Source organism: Lissotriton vulgaris, chromosome 6 (assembly GCF_964263255.1).
Source record: "Lissotriton vulgaris chromosome 6, aLisVul1.2, whole genome shotgun sequence".
NCBI classification, from domain to species: domain Eukaryota; kingdom Metazoa; phylum Chordata; class Amphibia; order Caudata; family Salamandridae; genus Lissotriton; species Lissotriton vulgaris.
In genome coordinates, this window is record NC_141694.1 from 1,058,124,427 (window position 1) to 1,058,144,429 (window position 20,003).

The 20,003-nt window shown below is 46.1% G+C and overlaps 1 protein-coding gene across 4 annotated transcripts in view; it reads left to right on the plus strand.

The window, feature by feature from the left end:
• Window positions 1-20,003, plus strand: part of SPAST (spastin) — a 660,914-nt gene that overhangs the window by 608,959 nt on the left and 31,952 nt on the right. For all 4 annotated transcript variants that reach the window (XM_086927121.1, XM_086927120.1, XM_086927118.1 and 1 more), the window contains 2 exons: window positions 8,473-8,552; window positions 11,164-11,234. In XM_086927121.1, coding sequence (XP_086783247.1) covers window positions 8,473-8,552; window positions 11,164-11,234 — 151 coding nt within the window. The remainder of the gene's footprint in view (window positions 1-8,472; window positions 8,553-11,163; window positions 11,235-20,003) is intronic.

Here is a 20,003-nt window from a genome sequence, read left to right on the forward strand (position 1 = left end):
CACAACTAAAAGCTTTAATAATGAGGATAGAAAAGGTAAAAATAATTAGCAGATGTTTTATTAATTGCTTACTTTTGTCAGCTTTGTTATGTCCTTGTGACAAAAGAATAGACATTCGACACAGTGAGACATCTAAAAACACATAATGCAGAACATTCTATTTAATTCACAGAGCATTACCCAACATAAGAACGATTGATGTGGAACTTTGTTAATGGCAACAAGAATTGAAATGGATTACTAGTTGAGCCTGGGGTCGAATAAAATTAGTATTAAAGATTGTGGACTGTCGGTATTTTTCGTAAAACAAATAAGATACATTGGAAACGGCGTATTCACAAAACAATTTGAACGATGTATTCATTCAAGTGCGATAATGTCTTACTTTAGAGCTTTGAAAAGTGAAATTACTTTCCAACACATTGGATCAGTGAATAGAAGGCATTGGGATTATTGAAAGACTGGGGAGGTTGAAATGAAACAGTAGGGTTAAATGTTCTATACACTTTATTATTTTTGTCCAGTAGATGGCATCATCACCTTGTTTTCATTCTCTTCTGGATACACATTAACTAATACAAGAACCAGATGTGTTTGAATTGTGAACCAGGTTTCCTGTGTTCAGTCAGTGAAAAAAAATGTATTGTAGTATTAGTGAGAGTCATTGCCCTGAGTTATATTACATTTTTAATATGGAGTTACTATTGGTAGATTTCTGATTATTGGTTAATTGAAATCTTTTGTGCCTTAATATGCAACCTCTCGGTGTAAAATAGCCTAAAAAAATCTTTAGACTGCAAACAGTCGGACTCTACCACATGGTGTGGGATTGCCCAACTACAGCCTGTATGACAGGCGATCACACGCCCATGCTCCCTCGCCTGAGTCCTGCTTATTGGAGAGCTACACACCCGCTCGGCAGACGATACACATCTCCACAGGTTCATAGATCTCGCCTTTGTGCTATACAAAAGGCTGATAGTAGCCATGGCGTGGAAGGCTCCTGCTCTCCAGACCTCCAGCGTAGGCTGCCCACACCACGGACGTGAACGCATGGAAGAGGCCAACACCCTGTGGCTACTTTGAATGCGGCTGGTGGGGCACAAGCACTGGTGGCAAATGCTGAGACACCTTCTTGCTTCAATTTGAAACCAAAATGATGCACCCCCCCTCCCCCCCCCCCCCCCCCCGTGAACCATGTCACCCCATCACACACTTCATCCAACAAATGCGCGAACACGTTCTGGCCTTGAGTAGTGCAGCCACACCACTCCCCCGGCACACAACCCACCAGCGTACACAACCACTACTTCTAGGGGTTCATGGGACACGTGCATTGTTCCCCCAAGCACACAGCGACATCGACACCGGTCTGCAAATCCCATTGCTGCTTGCTCATGCCCCCGCCTATGCACCACCCCTGGTGGGTGACCCATTGTGATTCCCCCTTTCCAAGGACCTCGCATCAAGAGTTAGACTAACACATTTTAGTGCTGGTGTCCACATCACCTCACTAAAATGCATTAGTCACACATATTATAGCCCCCTGGTACCACCCTTGAGGCACACTGTCACTCTAGAAGGAGCTATAGTGGGCTGTGCTGGCAGTGAGCACTCTATCGGAATACACTGGCGTGCCTCGGTCACGTTTCCTTTTATTCAGTGAATGTTCACACGTCATCTGTTCGGCGTCCTGTGTGGGAATGATTATCACTCACAATTAAGAAAAGTGCGGCTCTAAGCACAGCTCGAGGTCATGTTGATAAGCATTATACAGTCTAGACTCAGCAGTTTCCAGACGTGGTTTGGGGCGTGCCACATGCCCCTGTGACCAGGCAGTGGCTTATTGACCCCCATTGTGGCAGTCGAACAGCAGTTGTGCACTGAGCCCCGAGAGAGCCTCTGCTTGGCAAGGTGAGGGCTGCAGCTACTTCCTAAGGACCAGACTGGAGGGAATACAGACTCCCATCAGAAGGGAGCAATAATAGTAAAGAAACGAGCAGATAGTTTCAAAAATAGGCCAAAGGCCTGCATTCAATTGGTCTTCATGATCATTTGGCGAGACACACAAAGTAAGAGCCCAGTCCAGCACCAGATGTACCAGTGTGACTAGTAGGCATAGATTTATTTGTTAAAAATAGAAATACATGCCTGGGCTCTCGTCAGGAGGCAACTTGCACCTGCCCATTTCTCCTGTTAGCACCGCTTAAAACAGAACCAACTGCTAACCACGAAAATGGGGAGAGGATGTGGCATAAATGTCCAATGCTGCTGAATTCGGAGCTGGGCCCAACATCCTGTGATTCTGGGCACTTCATTTCCTCGTAAATGAATGTGTCCTAAACTGGTGCTCATGAAAAGCGCTGGAAACCACTGGCTCAAATTTAGCGCTCCTAGTAAGGCCCAGTGTACCAGAGTCTTCACAGAGAGCTGAGCACTGCATGCTCATAATGCTACGTGCTATTTTATAGCTACCAGCCCGTTTTGTAATTTGTTAGGGACATTAATCTAACCCCATCTCTCTCCTCCTAGTTTACAAATATCACACCTCCATAAAACCTCAAAACATTTCAGAAAGGAAAATATTGTCTTTCATTTTGTTACAGCTGGAAAGAATGACTCATTAGAGGTTATCCAGTATTGGGGTATCTTTCATATATTCACATGCCTGAATCATTCCCCATCGTCGAGATGGGAGTCCCACAGTACAATAAACAAGCAGTATTCAAGAAATGCCATAGGCCAAAATGGCCCTGAGCCACTCATATATAGCCTATCTATGTCCTTTTTCAAAAAAGGACCAAAAGCTGAATGCAGCCAACCAGCTGTTAGCACCCTCTAGAACATGGGTACTCACAAACTTTCTCTCGGGGGCCAAATTTACAGTGTGGTTTGTGTCCGAGGGCCGCACTGGTGGGGGCGGGGTCAGTGGGGGAGGGGCGGGGCTAGAGGAAGAAAAAAACTGACCATGAGGTTGATCACAGGTCCCTGCAGCGGACGCCTTCGTCCACTGAGCCACCAGACCCGGCATACACACATTTCTCTCTCTCTCTCTCTCTCTCTCTCTCTCTCTCTCTCTCTCTCTCTCTCTCTCTCTCTCTACCTACCTCTCTCTCTCTCTACCTCCCTCTACCTCTCTCTCTCTCTCTCTACCTCTCTCTACCTCTCTCTACCTCTCTCTACCTCTCTCCCTCCCTCTCCCTCTGTCTCTCGGTGTCCCTCTGTCTCACTCTCTCTCTGTTTCCCTCTCCCTCTCTCTGTTTCCCTCTCCCTCTCTCTGTTTCCCTCTACCTTCCTCTGTTTCCCTCTCCCTCTCTATCCTTCCCTCTTCCTCCTTCCCTCTCTTTCCCTCACCCTCCTTCCCTCTTCCTCCTTCCCTCTCTATCCCTCACCCTCCTTCCCTCTTCCTCCTTCCCTCTCTATCCCTCACCCTCCTTCCCTCACCCTCCCTCCCTCTCCTTCCCTCTCTGTCTCCCTCTCTCTCCTTCCCCCTCCCTCACTACGAGGTCTCCCTCACTCTGATGTCTCCCTCACTCACTCTGAGGTCTCACTCTGAGGTCTCCCTCCCTCGCTCTTTCTTTCCCTCTGTCTGCCTGCCTCTGTCTCCCTCGCTCTCCCTCTGTCTGCCTCTGTCTCCCTCGCTCTCCCTCCGTCTGCCTCTGTCTCCCTCCCTCGCTTTCCCTCTGTCTGCCTGTCTCCCTCCCTCGCTCTCCCTCTGTCTGCCTCTGTCTCCCTCCCTCGCTCTCCCTCTGTCTGCCTGTCTCCCTCCCTCGCTCTCCCAATGTCTGCCTGTCTCCCTCCCTCGCTCTCCCTCTGTCTGCCTGTCTCCCTCCCTCGCTCTCCCTCTGTCTGCCTCTGTCTCCCTCCCTCGCTCTCCCTCTGTCTGCCTGTCTCCCTCCCTCGCTCTCCCAATGTCTGCCTGTCTCCCTCCCTCGCTCTCCCTCTGTCTGCCTGTCTCCCTCCCTCGCTCTCCCTCTGTCTGCCTGTCTCCCTCCCTCGCCCTCTGTCTGCCTCGCTCTCCCTCACTCTGCCTCCCTCGCTCTCCTTCTGTCTCCTTCACTCTCCCTGTCTCCCTCGCTCTCCCTCGCTCTCCCTCACTATGCCTCCCTCGCTCTCCCTCTGTCTCCCTCGCTCTCCCTCTGTCTCCCTCGCTCTCTCTCTCTCTGCCTCCCTCGCTCTCCCTCGCTCTCCCTCTGTCTCCCTCGCTCTCCCTCGCTCTCCCTCTGTCTCCCTCGCTCTCCCTCTGTCTCCCTCGCTCTCCCTCACTCTGCCTCCCTCGCTCTCCCTCTGTCTGCCTGTTTCCCTCCCTCGCTCTCCCTCTGTCTGCATGTCTCCCTCCCTCACCCCCCCTCTGTCTGCCTGTCTCCCTCCCTCGCTCTCCCTCTGTCTGTCTGTCTCTGTCTCCTTCCTCCCTCCCTCTCCCTCTTCATCTCACCATGCCTGTGTGTGCCCGGGTTGACACAGCTTTTGGGCACACACACACTCAGCCAGCCAGCCGCACCCGAGCACTTCACACCTCTTTAAGAGACCATTTGCATGCTAATGAGGCTTTGTTCAGCTCTTAGGCCCCTGCAGCCCCACTCTGACGGAAATCGCCCGGCCCTCACAGAGAGTCTCTGCATCGCGCTGCCGCAGGGGTGTTTGCTGAGATTCTTTAAAAAAAAATACGGGTACGATGTCTGCACGGTCCGCGGGCCGCCAGGCAAGGCTTGCCGGGCCGCCAGGGAAGGCTTGCTGGGCCGCCCCCTGCCCGCGGGCCGTACTAGGAGTACCCGTGCTCTAGAACCTTTCCAGCGGAGGCAGTTTCCCTCAGATTCTCACCACACGTCGTGTGTGAAGGAAGTCTCCCTGAGTTCTGCTCAGTTTTCTATACCTTTCAGTTTTTTTCTTCTAAATTCTGTTCATTATGTCTGATAAGATAGGACTATATAAGCCCTGCAAGACCTGTGGCAAGAAAAGGGTTAGTTGATGATCCTCACAAGACTGCATCTATTGCCTCCACCCAGACCCTGAGGTAAAGCAGTGCAAAATCTGTTGCACTTTCTCTTCCAAGTCCTTGAGAGACAGAGAAGGAAGGTTGCTTCTGTGGTTACAATCCACCAAGCATCACAAGTCGTCTGCGTCTGATGAGGACAATGATGGATCACCCAGATCTCGCAAAACATCCAGGTCTTAGGAAAAAGGCTCTGCAGAGGGCAGGAAACACTTTAAACCCTCTCCAGAAAAGCAAGGGTTCAAGTAAGAGAAGCTATCTAAAGTCTCCTCTGAAACTTCAACCTCTTTCTCTTCTACCCCTTTAAGGAAAGAGAAGAGGAAACCCAGAGCGTCTTCACCCTGATCCTGGTAATTGCAGGATGGAAAAATCCCAGTCGATGACAGCCACTGGGTCATCGACGACAGCAAGTTTTACAATCCCGTAGTCAGCCCCGTCTACATCAGTCACAACGACGACCATAACCATCTCTGGACCTATACAGTCGACATAGATATCGCCGACGCTACCATTGTCGACGGCTGCTCTGCCTTCGCAAACAGTGAGAATTTAATTAAAACCGTCTAAGATACGGTCAACATCTTCATCGACGCCAAGTCGGTCACTGACGACGACACCATCGGCGAAGGATTCGTCGATGACAGGACCATCGATTTCCGCATAGTCGACGACCCCGTCGACTAGGACAACGTCGACGATGATCCTGATGACTATTATACTGTTGACAACAGGTTTTTCAGCGACTGTTACTGGAAGCCCATCAACGCCACCGTCGACGATGATTAGAGTGACAAAGAAGTTATTTTCATCTGGATAGGTCAGCCTTTAGCAAAATATCTCCATTACCTCCATCGCATTTGTTGGACCTTCAGGAATCTGAAGAGAATGAAGAAGACGAGGTTGGAATTTATGGAGCGCGGTGGATCAGCGCTCAGATGGGGACCGGGGTCCTGGGCATTGTCCCAAACAGGCTATGTAATGCAGCCTGATGGGAAACATGCAAAGTGCGCATGACTGTTTGGCCAGGCCAAGACGCCGGCCAAGCAGTCATGGGCACTTGGAGTGTGCAAACCACTCCTCCCCCTGTGCCTCCAGCCCGCCCGCCCTAACCCAGCCCCGAACCTATGAAAAATAAAATGATAACTATGTTATTATCATTTTATTTTTCGTGCTCAAAGAGCAGTGGGGCAACGCCTCTCCGCCTTGGGGGGGGTGGGCAAACCATCCTTGGTCAGCAGAAAAGTGCCGAAGTTGTTCTGCATCTAGCGTGCATGACCCTTCCTTGAATGTCAGTCGATAGTCAGACTATAGGAGTTAGGATTCAGCTGCATTTGCCATCTTCGCAGGGCAGAACTATAGACAACTGCGCCTTAGTCAGTATCCAGTACTGCCAGTCGTTGGTCTTTGGCAGAACTGCCCCAGACTTCTCCAAAGAATGAACAGTAACAGAAATGTATGCAGTGTTCCCTGCTGGAAGAAATTCTCAGACTTCCATTAAAACTGGTGAAAGAACTGGTACCAAATACACTAAGATGCCAGGGACTCTTGCATGGGAAAATGTATGGCAGGCTTTGATTAATTGGCCTGCAAGGGTTGAACAAATACTGAAGAAAGCAGGGGTCCCAAATACTAGCACTGCAGTCATTCTTCCAACGGTCAATTAAAAATACATTCTCGCTGCCATAAATCTACAAGGACACTATAGCCTAGTGCAAGAGAAATATCGCCAATACTTTCGGTTTATGATCAGTGGCCAACTCAATCCATCCAGAGCTCAAACCTTGAATCTCAAACCAGCACCATGAATATTTACAAAATGCATCACTCCAGTAATGGCACACCTTCATTGGTTGGGGAATCCTACACCCAAAGCTAGATGAGTCTCCTGAGAACATTATCGATCCATTAAGTTTATTATATTGAACATGTACAGTTCCTAAGTCTGTTCCTCACCTTAAGCAAAGCAAGTCTTGCTCCTGCCCAAAAGATGATTTTTTGGGGGCTGTTGGCATATTGACATAAGCAATAGTGTTTCCTACCCAGGAAAGGGGAAGCAAACTTGTACAGCTTGCGAAGATCTTGCAAGCACAAGAATAGTAGAGTGTCCCAGTATAAAGCCCTTCTGGGATAAATGTCATCTACTCTTCTCAACTCTCGGATCCACATGTGTTTCCTGCAAAAGGAGCTAGACATCCCAGAAGCTGCAGCATCCTCATAAGGATTACACTGGAAATTTAGAAAGCACGCCAGTGATGGGAAGTGAAACACTATCTGTTCAAAGAACAACCACTACATCAACAAGACACAGAGCACTACCTTACCAAAGATGCATCCATCAAAGAGTGGACTGGTCACCTTCAATAAGTTTTGACTGTCACTGGTCTTAGGAAGGAACTGCTTTTTACTTAAATGCCCTGTAGCTTGACACTGTTGCGACTGGCTCCCTAAGCTTTTCTTCTACTCTTCGAAGGCTGAGAGCTAGGCTAACAGACAACATGATGTTTGTTTTACATTTGCAAGCCTAGTGGCAAAACCCCCCCTTTTGACAGTGTAAGCCCAGCTTGGTTGGCACGGGGCATTCTGCACTCAAGCATGGATGTGTATGACAATACACAGATGCACTTGGCAGACAGGAGGGTGTTACGACTATGGTTTTGACGGCAGACTGCTAGCTTACGTTTTCTATTGTTTGGGTATCCTGGATTGGAATCTGTGTGCCACATCCCAGAATGCAAAGTGACAACATTTTGCAGGCAGATTGAGTTTGTCTTTGCTTTAATGAGAACATGTTTTCAATCTGCATGTACAGAAAGTTGCTTCCACCTTTCCTACCATTCCCTTGATTCCCTGGCTTTCAATGAAGAAAATTTGTGAACAGTCCTCCCAGTGGCACCAGCATGGATTGGGCAACACTGGTTATGAGAATTTTGGGAAATGAAAGCCGGCATACTAATCGTGTTTGGTCCAATTCCCCCACTGCCAGCCAATGATCAAGGATGCAGGCTGCTGAAAAACTAGAGTTTGTCTCTCTCAGCAGACCAAGGAAATATAGACATAAATTCTCAGCTTTGTAAGCCTTCATGGTGAGTAAAGTGCTGAGCCTTGCATCTCATTGGGACTAGTGTGGGTCAACAGCGGCATTGTTGGGCTTCATATAATGCAGTGTTAAATTAGTGTTGACCATTGCTTTTTAACTAAATACCACCACGGATTGCGAGTATGGTGATGGGGAAATACGCAAGAGTGTAAATCTATGAAAGATACCAAAGTTAGAGAACTGTTATTAAAAGTAAGTTACTGTTTCATTTGCTTATTAATGTTAATTGACCAACTGGAAGGGGATGTGTTCTTAGACCGTATCATCCCCTTGCGTCTTGCATTGTGACCAGACTTGTGTGATAACTAAGGAAAGTAGTGCATTGTAGACATTATGAAATAAAAATTGGAACTTCATCTAGATTTGTTTTTTTCTTTCTCAGACAAGATTGTTGCTTATCAAAAACCTTTTAAGCAAACAAGGCAGTCCACTGACACAAAAAGAATTAGCCCAGCTGGCTAGGTAAGTACTATTAATTAAACAAATGTATGAATTTGCATGTGAAGTTTAGGCAACCTTTCGAAACTACCTTGACATTTCGCTAATAAAGTGGTATTAATTGGAATTTTAGGCCAAATGCAATTTGGTACTTATAAACGAAAGATGATTTTTAATATCTTACAAAAAAGTGGAATGTTCAGTATAAAATGTTTTTGGGAAATTCTATCAAAAGGAATAGGGTTTCTGTAAAGAAACTGGATACAAATAATTTCCAGCCTGTGGGACAAGCAGTGTTGTCGAGCACACAGGCACTAGAAGCTGAGGCAGCTTGAAAGGGCGTAGTGTGTGGGCTGTTGGCTTGTATTTTTTTATTCCATCACAGCCCGTTGGAATATAAAAAACTCCTAAGTTTAATTTAGTCTGGGACGCTATGAAAGACAGGGCTAGGGAGGGTTCTGGCTCAGGGATCCAGAAGCCACTGAAGCAGAATCAAAGTGGATTGGCTTATGGCATTGTCTAATCTGAGGTGCCAGGGTAAAAAAAAACGATTGACTGGGATGCTGCCCTAGTAGTTGGCAGTGGCTGATATGAGTTCGAACCTTCCATCCATCACTTTCTTGTTTTCTTAAATGTGTGGAAATGCTTTCAAAATGAGATACAATCTAGAGAAGTGGTTCTTAACGATTTGACTTTTATCATTCCTGGAATCTGGGGACCCCTACTGTATCATTATTGGGATCCAGGGACTCTCACTAAGTCATTACTGGAAGCCGGGGCCTCTGGGCTAAGAATGTTTGATGATTTGAACCACAAAGCAATACACAAAAAAATACAGAAACAATTATTGATCAAACAAATGAACAAATAATGAAATATTTAATTTAATTTATAAACCTATTTAAAAAAGTAGAATTTTAATCGATAGTTTGTCGCATGTCTAAATTAAATTGAGGCTACTTATCGTTCATACTATACTCTGTTTAATGCACTTGTACTGCTCGCATGATTCAATCTGAGGATACAAACTTAATTTTAAGCCACTAATTTCAAATTTTTCACAGTTTCAGAAGCTTTTAAATTTAAAAATGTTCTTTATTTATATCCATTTTATTAATCGTTTAATATTGAATTTTCTAAGCATTCACGGACCCCCTCATTAGGACCACAGGTTAAGAACAACTGATCTGGAGGACTTTGGTAGATTGTGTCTCTAGGGTTCCCACCTTTGGCTCTGACACCTCACCTCTGAGCATTAGACCTTTTTTCATGATGTACTAGGGGAAGCTGTGGCAGGGCAGCAGTTAGGATAGGAAGGTTTAGTAACTTTTTAATTTTGACTGGTTATATCAATGTGTAGTTGTAGCATTTCTACAAATAAGGTATTAAGAGTGATCCTTTACTTTTTTCCTAAGTACAAAACTGTGTAAAAAAATACAGTTAGTTAAAAGAAGCAGAAAGTATCTATAAAGATTAGTACTATTTTTCAATTAATATGTTTTCAACCAAACAGCTTTTTCATTGAAATGCGTTTTTAAATGAAAAAAAATCTAAAAAGTCCCTTTTTCGCAATGTACTGAGGTGAAATAACATGGGTCCCTGTGGAAGCCATGTCTTATATACTCTTCAGGTATACCTACCAATGAAGAGATGAGAAGCAAACATTAACCATTGAAAACGTAGAGCATAGTTTTAAAGTTTTCTTGCCCTGCCATCTTAGGAGCCCTATGAATTCCATGACATGCAGTTGTTTAACATATGCAAGCTAATTACTGCAACTACTGCTTGGCAGTAATTGGCCTGCAATTAAATCGAAGGATGCATGCACCCTGCTGCACCAAGCTGAGCAGCGATAGGCAGGGCCCTCCAACCATTTTGAATGTTCGCCCACAGGTAGGTACTGCCTGATGTTCATGGGAGAGTAGCCTGTATGTCAAGCTACAGTCGTTGAGTGCTATTTTTCTATATCAAATAAGTATCAAGTTGCCAGCCCTTCGAGGGAATATACCATAAACATTTAGGCCTGCTTCTTACTATTTTTATTGTGGGTGTAATATGTCTGAGGCAGTAGTGTCTGTGGGACCCTCCATTTTTGCTGCAGCTTTATTGTCCAAGGATCAAATCCCTGCCCACAAAGGAAGCAGTGATTTTTAATAAGGACCATGGTTAGGAGGTGAGTGCCTCCTGGTAATAGTTTTTATTCAGAAGGGCTGCACTATAGTGTTTTTGCTTCTAGATTATTCTAATTTGCTTCTTGTGATTTTTTTATTTCTGTTTTTGGCTCTGGTAAAAAACATTCATACATTTTACAATTTATTTAACAGAGGAAGAGAACCACATGTTTCCATTAGTCCCAAGGTTGTGGGCTGAGATACATTTCTGATGGTGTTAGAGAGATATCCTGCTCTTCTTGTTAAACTTTAAGACAAAAGGCAACAAGAATTCCTGAAATACATTCTTGCATCAATGAGGAAAAAAACATTTTTGGGCGCCACAAAAGTTTAAGATGTAATAGAATGTTAATGTTCCATTAACTTTAAGCCATTTGTCTTCAGTTTGCTACCAAAGTAAGTAAATGGAAACAGAAAATTTTGAGTTGTTTGACAATCTCATTTTTTTCTTTTTATTTCATAAGAATGACAGAAGGCTATTCAGGAAGCGACGTAACTGCATTAGCAAAGGATGCTGCGCTTGGTCCAATTCGAGGTATGAGCGCTCTGTAACTCTTATTTTTAGTGCTGTATTTGCATCACTTCTTCTCTAGAGATGAGGAAATATACAAGAAGAATTAGCCTGTCGTTTTCCTAACTGCCTTTATGACCAGCATTACTCTTGTCCTTCCCATGATCACCTATCATCGACCTCTCAGTTTTCAAGTTGCTGGCACCCTTCTTATCTTTGTATAATACTGGTTTTGGCATCACTGCAAAGGGAATTCTGTTGGAGATTCCTAGAATCAGTGTCCCTTTTCTGGCTGGCCTCTGTGGTGTCCATGGCTGAACCCTCAGCACAGCATTTAATTTGTGTAACCAAAGATATTCACTCATCTCCCAAGACGAGTGATTCGCCCTAGAGTTCTACTCCCAGTTGTTTCTGTATATACACTGATGATCACTGTGGATCACACTGGTAGAGGCTTTGCATATTTCAGTTGTACATGCTGACCGGGATAGTGAAGGAGACTGATGTGATGATCATGTTGATGGTGGTCATGTGGGCCCTGAGGGAAAACATAATTGCATTACAGGAAATCTGAGAGTTCGATATTTTGTTGGAGGAGGATTTTTACAATCTATAACTTCCAATGTGAATAGTGTTTCCTTTACATTTGCAGGGAAATTATTAGTAAGTATATAAAAGCATACTTGATTCTAGAAGACGTTTGCAAACAACGGTTGTTTGCTATGAGAAAATCAGTGCACATCCTCAGCAAATATTGGAAGAATGAAAAAGAGATACTAAACTGGATTTGTCATTATCCTTCCTCGTTAGTCAAAGAAAACCAGTGGCTTTGCTATTTCCCACTGGCAAAAGAATCTGATAGAGACTTCTAACTGCAGATTCCTTACCTTTGAATTTCCCAGGTGTCAAACTGGATCCAGAAACTTTTGCTGAGCAATACCACTGCGCACCTGGAGGGGTGGCTCCATTCGCCGCCATGTGACGTCAGAGGCATCGGTTATCCAGTATTAGGGTATCTTTCATAGATTCACATGCCTGAATCATTCCCCGTCGTCGGGATGGGAGTCCCCGGTACATAAATAAAGTAATGTCCCAAGTAATAGGCCAAAGGCCTTACATTAGTAACATATCTGTGTCCTTTTGTAAAAAGGACCAAACTCTAGAGAAGAGCCAATCAGCTATTACCACCCTCTGGAACCTTCCTGGAAGAAGCTCTAGTCCCTCGGGTTTTCTACTGCATGTCATGCTAAGGGAGTCTCCTCTGAGCTCTGCTCAGTTTTCCTCATTTCTGGATTTCCAGTGTTTCTTCTTGCAGATTTCCATCTACTGGGTGAAGTTCTTCATGGCAGACGCACCTAAGAAAGGCCTTTTTAGGCCCTGTGCTTCCTGTGGTAAAAAGAAGCTTCATGTGGATGACCAACACAAAGATTGTCTCTACTGCCTTTACCCGGATCATTCTTTAAAGGACTGCAAGGTATGTCGTACCTTTTCTTCAAAGACCCTCAAAGATCGGGAGGGACGCCTCTTGATTTGGCTGCAGAGGCTTAAAGACAAAGACCAACTAGAGTCTTCTGAGGAGAGTGAGGGCTCTTCCATTTCCTCCAAGTCCTCTAAAAAAAGACCAAGGGTGGCTTCTCCAGGCCCTTCGTCACAGCCACCTCAAAAGTAGACTCTTAAAAAGTCTTCAGAGGTACATCCCAAGGCTCTACCATCAAAGGTTTCTCCTCAGGAGATTGTTCACACCTTTAAAAAGCCTTCTTCCACTCAGTCGACGACTACCTCATCGACAGTGGCTTCATCGACGAGGAAATCTACGTCTACGGCCTTGTGTGTCACCTCGTTGACGACTGTTTCTACTTCTGTCACCTCTTCTTCACTATCTACTTAGACGACGACGACTCCATCGTCGACGGCTGGTAGGTCTGTTTCGTTGATGATAAAGATAAAGAAGTCATGGTCGACATCCAAACAACCGTCGACGCTACGATCACCGATGACAGTGTCGACGACTGCTTCGTCGACGAAGACTGTCCTGTCGACATCCACTCCATCGTCGACGAAAGCTCCGTCGACGAGATCTCCGTCGATGACGACAACATCGTCGACGACGGCTCCGTCGACGGGAACTCCATCGACCATGGTGCCCGTTGGCGCTTCACCGTCGACGACTACACCGTTGACGGGCTCGTCGACGACGACCGATTCCAATCTGAAAAGTACGTACGTCCATCTCAAAATCACGAAACGTACATTGACGCTGGCCCTGACTTCTCCTAGTAGGGTCCAGCCATTGCCTCCAGCTCACCTCTTAGACGAAGAGGATTCTGACGAGGGCAGTATGTTTAGAACAGCGACAAGCCCATCTGAACTTAACGTGAAGTATCAGGACAGTTCGGATTATAAAGAACAATATCAGGAGGATCAGACGGTTTATCCTGAAGAATACCATCCGCCTCCACCTCCCATGGTTTGCCTACCAGCTTCTTTGGTTTCGGACCTGCAATTCCTCATTACGGACTATAAGCAGAGATTCCCTACTTCTGCCAAGTCTCCACCTCCCGCTGTATCTCCACCGCCAAGACCACAGCTTCCACCTTTAAATCTACAGCCGGAGCCTGTCATTTCACTACCTCCGCCTTCCACAGATGATGATGAGGAGGAGGATCCACATGAAGAAGTGGAACTTCATAATTCCCAGTCTACTCATGATGAGTGGGCCGAGTATGTCATACCCTGTCCTGCTTCTCCCGTGCCTACGCAGGCTGACTCGCCTCCTGAAGACTTTGGGGGATTTCACAACATAGTGGAAAGAGCAGTGCAATGTTTCAAAATACCTATGCCATCACACCAGCAAGATTGCTTCCTATATGATTTTAAGGAACCTTTTAAGAAATCTGTCAGATCTATACCCATTATAGAATACATTTGGGATAAGGGTGTGAAAATAATGCATAACCCTTCCTCAGTGTCCCCAGTATTGCCTTGTCTGGATAAGAAATACAGACCTCCAGATACTGTTCCAGCTTGCCTGACAGGACATCCCAAACCAGACTCTGTCATCACAAAGGCTGCTCAACGAAAATCACAAAATCCTTCTGCCCCACTAGCCGCTCCTCCGGACAAAGAAGGTTGAAAGCTTGATAACATTGGGAAACGTTTCTCATCAATGTCGGCTTTAACAGTGCGTGCATCCAATTTCTTGGCACTGTTAGGGCGTTATAACAGACAGTTGTGGGCAGACATCATTCCATATCTGGCGGACTTGCCGGATGATCCGAAAGAGGAGATAAAAAAGGTCTTGCTTGAAGGAGAACAATCTGCATCAGAGATAATAGATTGCGCGATGGATATCGTTTCTACGGGATTTCGCCAACTAGCTGGCGCAGCTGTATTACGACGCCAGGGTTGGTTGAAAGCAACTTCATTCCGACCAGTAGTGCAAACAAAAATCTTGGACATGCCCTACAATGGCCAGCTTCTTTTCGGATCACACATTGATGAAGTTCTTCAAGGTATAAAAAAGGATACCGACACGGCCAGAGCTTTGGGTACCCTGCAATTCAAAATTCCGCCTTTTCTTGGCTCAAGAGGAAGAGGGCAATCCTCTACAAGGGGTGATTACCAAAATCGATCTTCCTACTCTTCTGGTCAGCAATATCGGCCACAATACCAGCAGCGTCAGCAGCAACAGTCATCCTATACTAAATCCTCCTTTCGTGGCAAAGGTGGTCAACAGAAGGGCGCTGCTCGGCGACAATGACCTTTCACTACCGCCAGTCTCCATTTCATCTCTGCCCTCAACAGTTGGAGGAAGAATTTCCCATTCCCTAAAAAATTGGAAACCAATCATAATGGACCGTTGGGTTCTGCAATTGGTTCAATTCGGTCATTCACTGGAGTTCACCCAAATTCCTCCCCAAACCACTCCCCGTCCTAAGCTTCACAAGAATCTACGTATTCTACTTCGGGAGATTTCACTTATGCTCCAGAAAGGAGCTATAGAAAAGGTTCCTCTTTGTCAACGGGGGAAAGGATTTTACTCCCGCTTTTTTCTAGTACGCAAAAAGGAGAAAAATGGAGACTGATCTTAGACCTGAGAAACCTCAACAAATTCTTTAAAAAGCAGTTGTTTCGTATGGTTACCATCCAGGAAGTACTACAACTTCTCAATGCGGTGGACTACATGGTATCTCTGGATCTTATAGATCGCTAGGCTGATCCATAAGCAATCCAGATGGCTATCCGCCAGACCTCTGTTGGACAAACTTCACTGGCTTCCTATCGCCCAACGTGCGGCCTTCAAGTCAGGGTGCATAATCTTCAAAGCTCTGCACGGTAGAAGTCCCAAATTTATCAGCTGCCTGATAGCAAGGCATGTCCCACCCTGCAACCTACGGTCCGCCCATCTTCAGCTCCTGACCACCCCCACTTTCAAGCTCAAACGCGAGGGTGGTTGTAGGTTCTCTTACCTTGACCCCAAAATTCTGGAATTCTCTGCCACTAGCAATCCGGAAGTGTGACAACCTGCTGGGGTTCAGACAGCTGCTTAAGACTTGGCTGTATGAGCAGGCACTTGCGTAACCTGTTCTCCACCCTGACTCTTGCCTGAATAGCGCCATGAAACCTCTGGGTGACCGTGCGCTCTACAAATACCTACTAAAGATAACATCTTCAGGATGCCTATTTTCACATCCCTATCCACCGGACTCACAAGAAGTTCTTGAGGCTTGCAGTAGTGGGCAGACACTTCCAATTCCATGTCCTACCGTTCTGACTCAAATTGGCGCCACAAAATGCCTCTCTCCAGTAGCCCCGTATCTCAGGCAACATTACCATCCGGTCTTTCCATATCTGGACGACTGGCTGGTCAAAGCACCATCTCTAGAAGGCGCGTCCAGGTCTTCCGACGCCTGTCTACAGCTTTTCGATCGCTTGGGGCTCACTCTCAATCGGGACAAGTCTGTCCTCCAGCCTTCCCAGCGAAAGCGTTTCTGTCACAGGAGCGAAAAGACAAGCTTCTTTCATTGGCAATTCGCATTCGTTCCAAGAAGTCTTTAACCGTGCGCCTTTTCAAATCCCTGCTCGGGATGATGTCTTCATGCATTCTACTAGTTCCACACTGTCGTCTTCACATGCACCCTCTTCAAGAGGCGATATTGGCTCAATGGGTCCAACGTACAGGTTCATTCAACGATGTCATCCGAGTGACACTCAAATGGTCAAGGCTCTAAGGTGGTGGATTTGCCCTCAGAACCTTTCTCAAGGCTTCCCTTTCTTGCTTCCAGCTTCGCCGCATATCATCACAACAGATGCGTCCCTGGAAGGTTGAGGAGCTTGCCTCCAAGAACTACAGATCAGCGGAAAGTGGTCCCATTCCGAAAGACAACTCCACATAAATCTCCTCGAATTGCGAGCTGTCTATCTCGCTCTTCTGGCATTCCTACCAAGAATCAGAAATTCTCTAGTGCTCCTACGTACAGACAATACCACGACAATGCAATATCTAAACAAGCAAGGGGGAACTCGCTCTCTAACACTCTCTCTCACGAGTCGCAAAAGATCTGGAACTGGTTGCTCCTTCACAACATTTCTCTTCGGGCAGAGTACGTCCCAGGAACGGACAATGTTCTGGCCGATTCTCTAAGCAGACAACAGGAGGCGTGTCACGAATGGGAAATTAATCAGCGGACTCTCAACCGCATATTCTCTCAATGGGGCACCCCTCTCCTAGACCTGTTCGCTACAAGGCAAAACGCCAAATGGCAGCACTTTGCAAGCTGGCGTTCCCAGAAGGGATCTCTAGGGAATGCATTTTCGATCGCATGGTGCAACGTCTTTGCATACGCTTTTCCACCGTTTCCCCTGATTCCCAGAGTTCTCAGGAAATTGAAAGTGAATCCTTGCACGCTCATTCTGATAGCCCCAGCTTGGCCACGCCAGCATTAGTTCATGGAACTTCACCTTTTTTTCCCTGGAACCGCCGATCCAGTTGAAACCGTTTCCCTCTCTTCTCACAATGAACCACCAACAAGTCCAGCATCCGGATCCGGCATCTCTCAGATTATCCGCTTGACTCCTGAGTTCAGGGAAATCCAGGGCCTAGACATTCTGCCGGATTGTAGAGCAGTTCTGGCTCGGGCAGAGAGTACTAACAAAACCCACTCCTTAAAATGGAAGAGGTTCTGCATCTGGTGCAAGTCAAAGAAGATACACCCTCTTTCACCTTCTCCAGTACAAATATTGCCTTACCTTCTCCATCTGGCGAATTCAGGTCTTGCTCACGCTTCCATTAAAGATCACTTGGCAGCAATATCCTGTTTCAGAAGATCTTCTGCTGGCCCTTCTCTTTGGTCTAACAGGTTGATCAAGCAATTTCTTAAAGGCCTGTTCAGGACTTTTCCTCCTGTAAAGACTTTATCTCCCACTTGGCAACTCAACACAGTTCTTGCTCAGCTCATGAAGCATCCTTTTGAGCCGATACACAGAGCTGATCTTAAGTATCTTTCCTGGAAGACGGCGCTCCTTCTGGCCCTTACCTCGGCGAGGCGAGTAAGTGAGCTCCAGGCATTTTCAATTCCAAGAGCCTTTCCTTCAGTTCAACACGACAGGGTTATACTACGAACAAATCCTAGGTTTGTGCCTAAGGTCCCGTCAGACTTCCATCTCAATGAACCTATAGTCTTACGTTCCTTTATTCCAAATCCTCACACAATGGAAGAAAGAACTCTGCATTCTCTGGATCTTAAACGCTGCCTAAAGTTTTACATTGACAAGACAAAGACCTTCCGCAAGTCCAACCAACTCTTTGTGGCTTACAGTCAACCTAGAAAACAAAACAAAGTATCTCTTGCTGGATTTTGCCGCTATTACGTTCTGTCACCAGCAAGCGGGGCAACCCCTACTTTCCAAGGTCTGAGCCCACTCCACTAGGGCGATGTCTACTTCCATGGCACTCTTTGCAGGTGTGCCTATCACAGACATTTGCAGAGTGGCAACTTGGAAGACACCGCATACCTTCACCAAGCATTACTGCTTGGATACCGAACTCATGAAGGATGCTGCAGTGGGACAGGCAGTACTTCGTCATCTATTTTCGATAGAGGTGAGCCTTCTTTTCATCCCGCCATCCTTTCTTGTATACGCACATTGTGTTTCTTAATGCTTTCTTTGATTGCAATTTGGTACTTTCTATGTTTCACATTGACATGTTATTATCTGGTGAATTTGTATATGCTGTACCATCCGAAATGTGCTTATCATTGCTTACTACTCTGATTCAGGCATGTGAATCTATGAAAGATACCCTAATAATGGATAAGAAATGCGTTACTTACCTGTAACTGCAGTTATCCAGTATTGGTATTTTTCATTGATTAACATGCAACCCACCCACCTCCCCGGGAAGGGCTCATTTAGTTCTCTCAGTGATACACCTACTTAGCACTGTGCTTACGAAAATCTGAGGGTCTAGAGCTCCTTGCAGGAAGGTTCAAGAGGGTGGAGACAGCTGATTGGCTCTTCTCTAGAGTTTGGTCCTTTTTACAAAAGGACATGGATGTTACTAATGTAAGGCCTTTGGTGTATTACTCTATATGTCTAATGGTACATTTCTTTATTTATGTACCGGGGACTCCCATCCCGACGACGGGGAATGATTCAGGCAAGAGATGAGGGGCACTAATGGAGGGTGGCAGTGAGGGAATCCGAGGAGGAGGTCATAAGGGGGAGGGGCTATGGGGAGATGAGGGGCACTTGTGGCGTGTGGCAGTGAGGGAATCCGAGGAGGAGGTCAATAGGGAGGGGGGGCATGGAGGGATGAGGGGCACTGTTGGAAGGTGGTAGTAAAGGTATTTACGGGGAAAGAGGTTATTGGTGCAGTACCAAAAAAGACTTTTGCATCAGCGCTGAAGCCGGCCCGTCATGGCCTTTCTGTTTTTGTTTATTTAATTAGCAGTTGGTCATAAGGGCTACTGTGGAACTTACTTTAAAGTGTGTGCTAATTATATTTACTGTTATATTCAATGTTTTAAGTTTAAAGGTGATTTTACTAATGTTTTTACCGGAAAAAATTAAAGTGGAGCCCGATGGTGCCTGATATGGGGCTGGGGCCCAAGGTCATCTGTGAGATAAGGTGCACTGGAGAGGAATAGTGGATAATCCAGCCTGTAAGGGAGTGCGTTGCAGAGTGCGTGGTCAGGTGGAGGTAGTAATGAAGAGGGATTCTCCCTGAAGGCTCACACAGAGAGAGCCCGAGAAGTGTCACTTTCCTGATACTCTCACCTCAGAAACCTCCTCTTCCCATCAAAGGAACATTACACGGAAAAAAACACTGTTCGAGGCATATGAGCTGCAGATCGTACACTTTTGCAAAAGATCGCCACCTGGTGTTGGGCTCAGATGATTGCAGGTTGTTGTCTTCTTGGAAGAAGTCTTTGTAGTCACGAGATAGGTGACTCTTCCCTTGGACAATACTGCGCATGGTCATCGACTCCATCCTCAGATTGTTTTTTTCCGCCACTGGGTTCGGATGAAAGTTTTCCACTCCGGCTAGAAAAGACTTTTCAGCAACTTCGAAGCTTAAAAACTTTATAAAAACATTATCGACATCAAATAGACTACTTTCGCCGTGCGACCTACGCCTCATGGACAGAACTCCATTCAAGAGATGCCCGGTATGTCGAGCAAAATTCCCGCATAGCGACCATCACGAGGTCTGCAACCTCTGTCTATCACCGGAACACGACGAGTCGACCTGCACAGCTTGTGCATCCTTCCGATCGAAGAAGACTATTC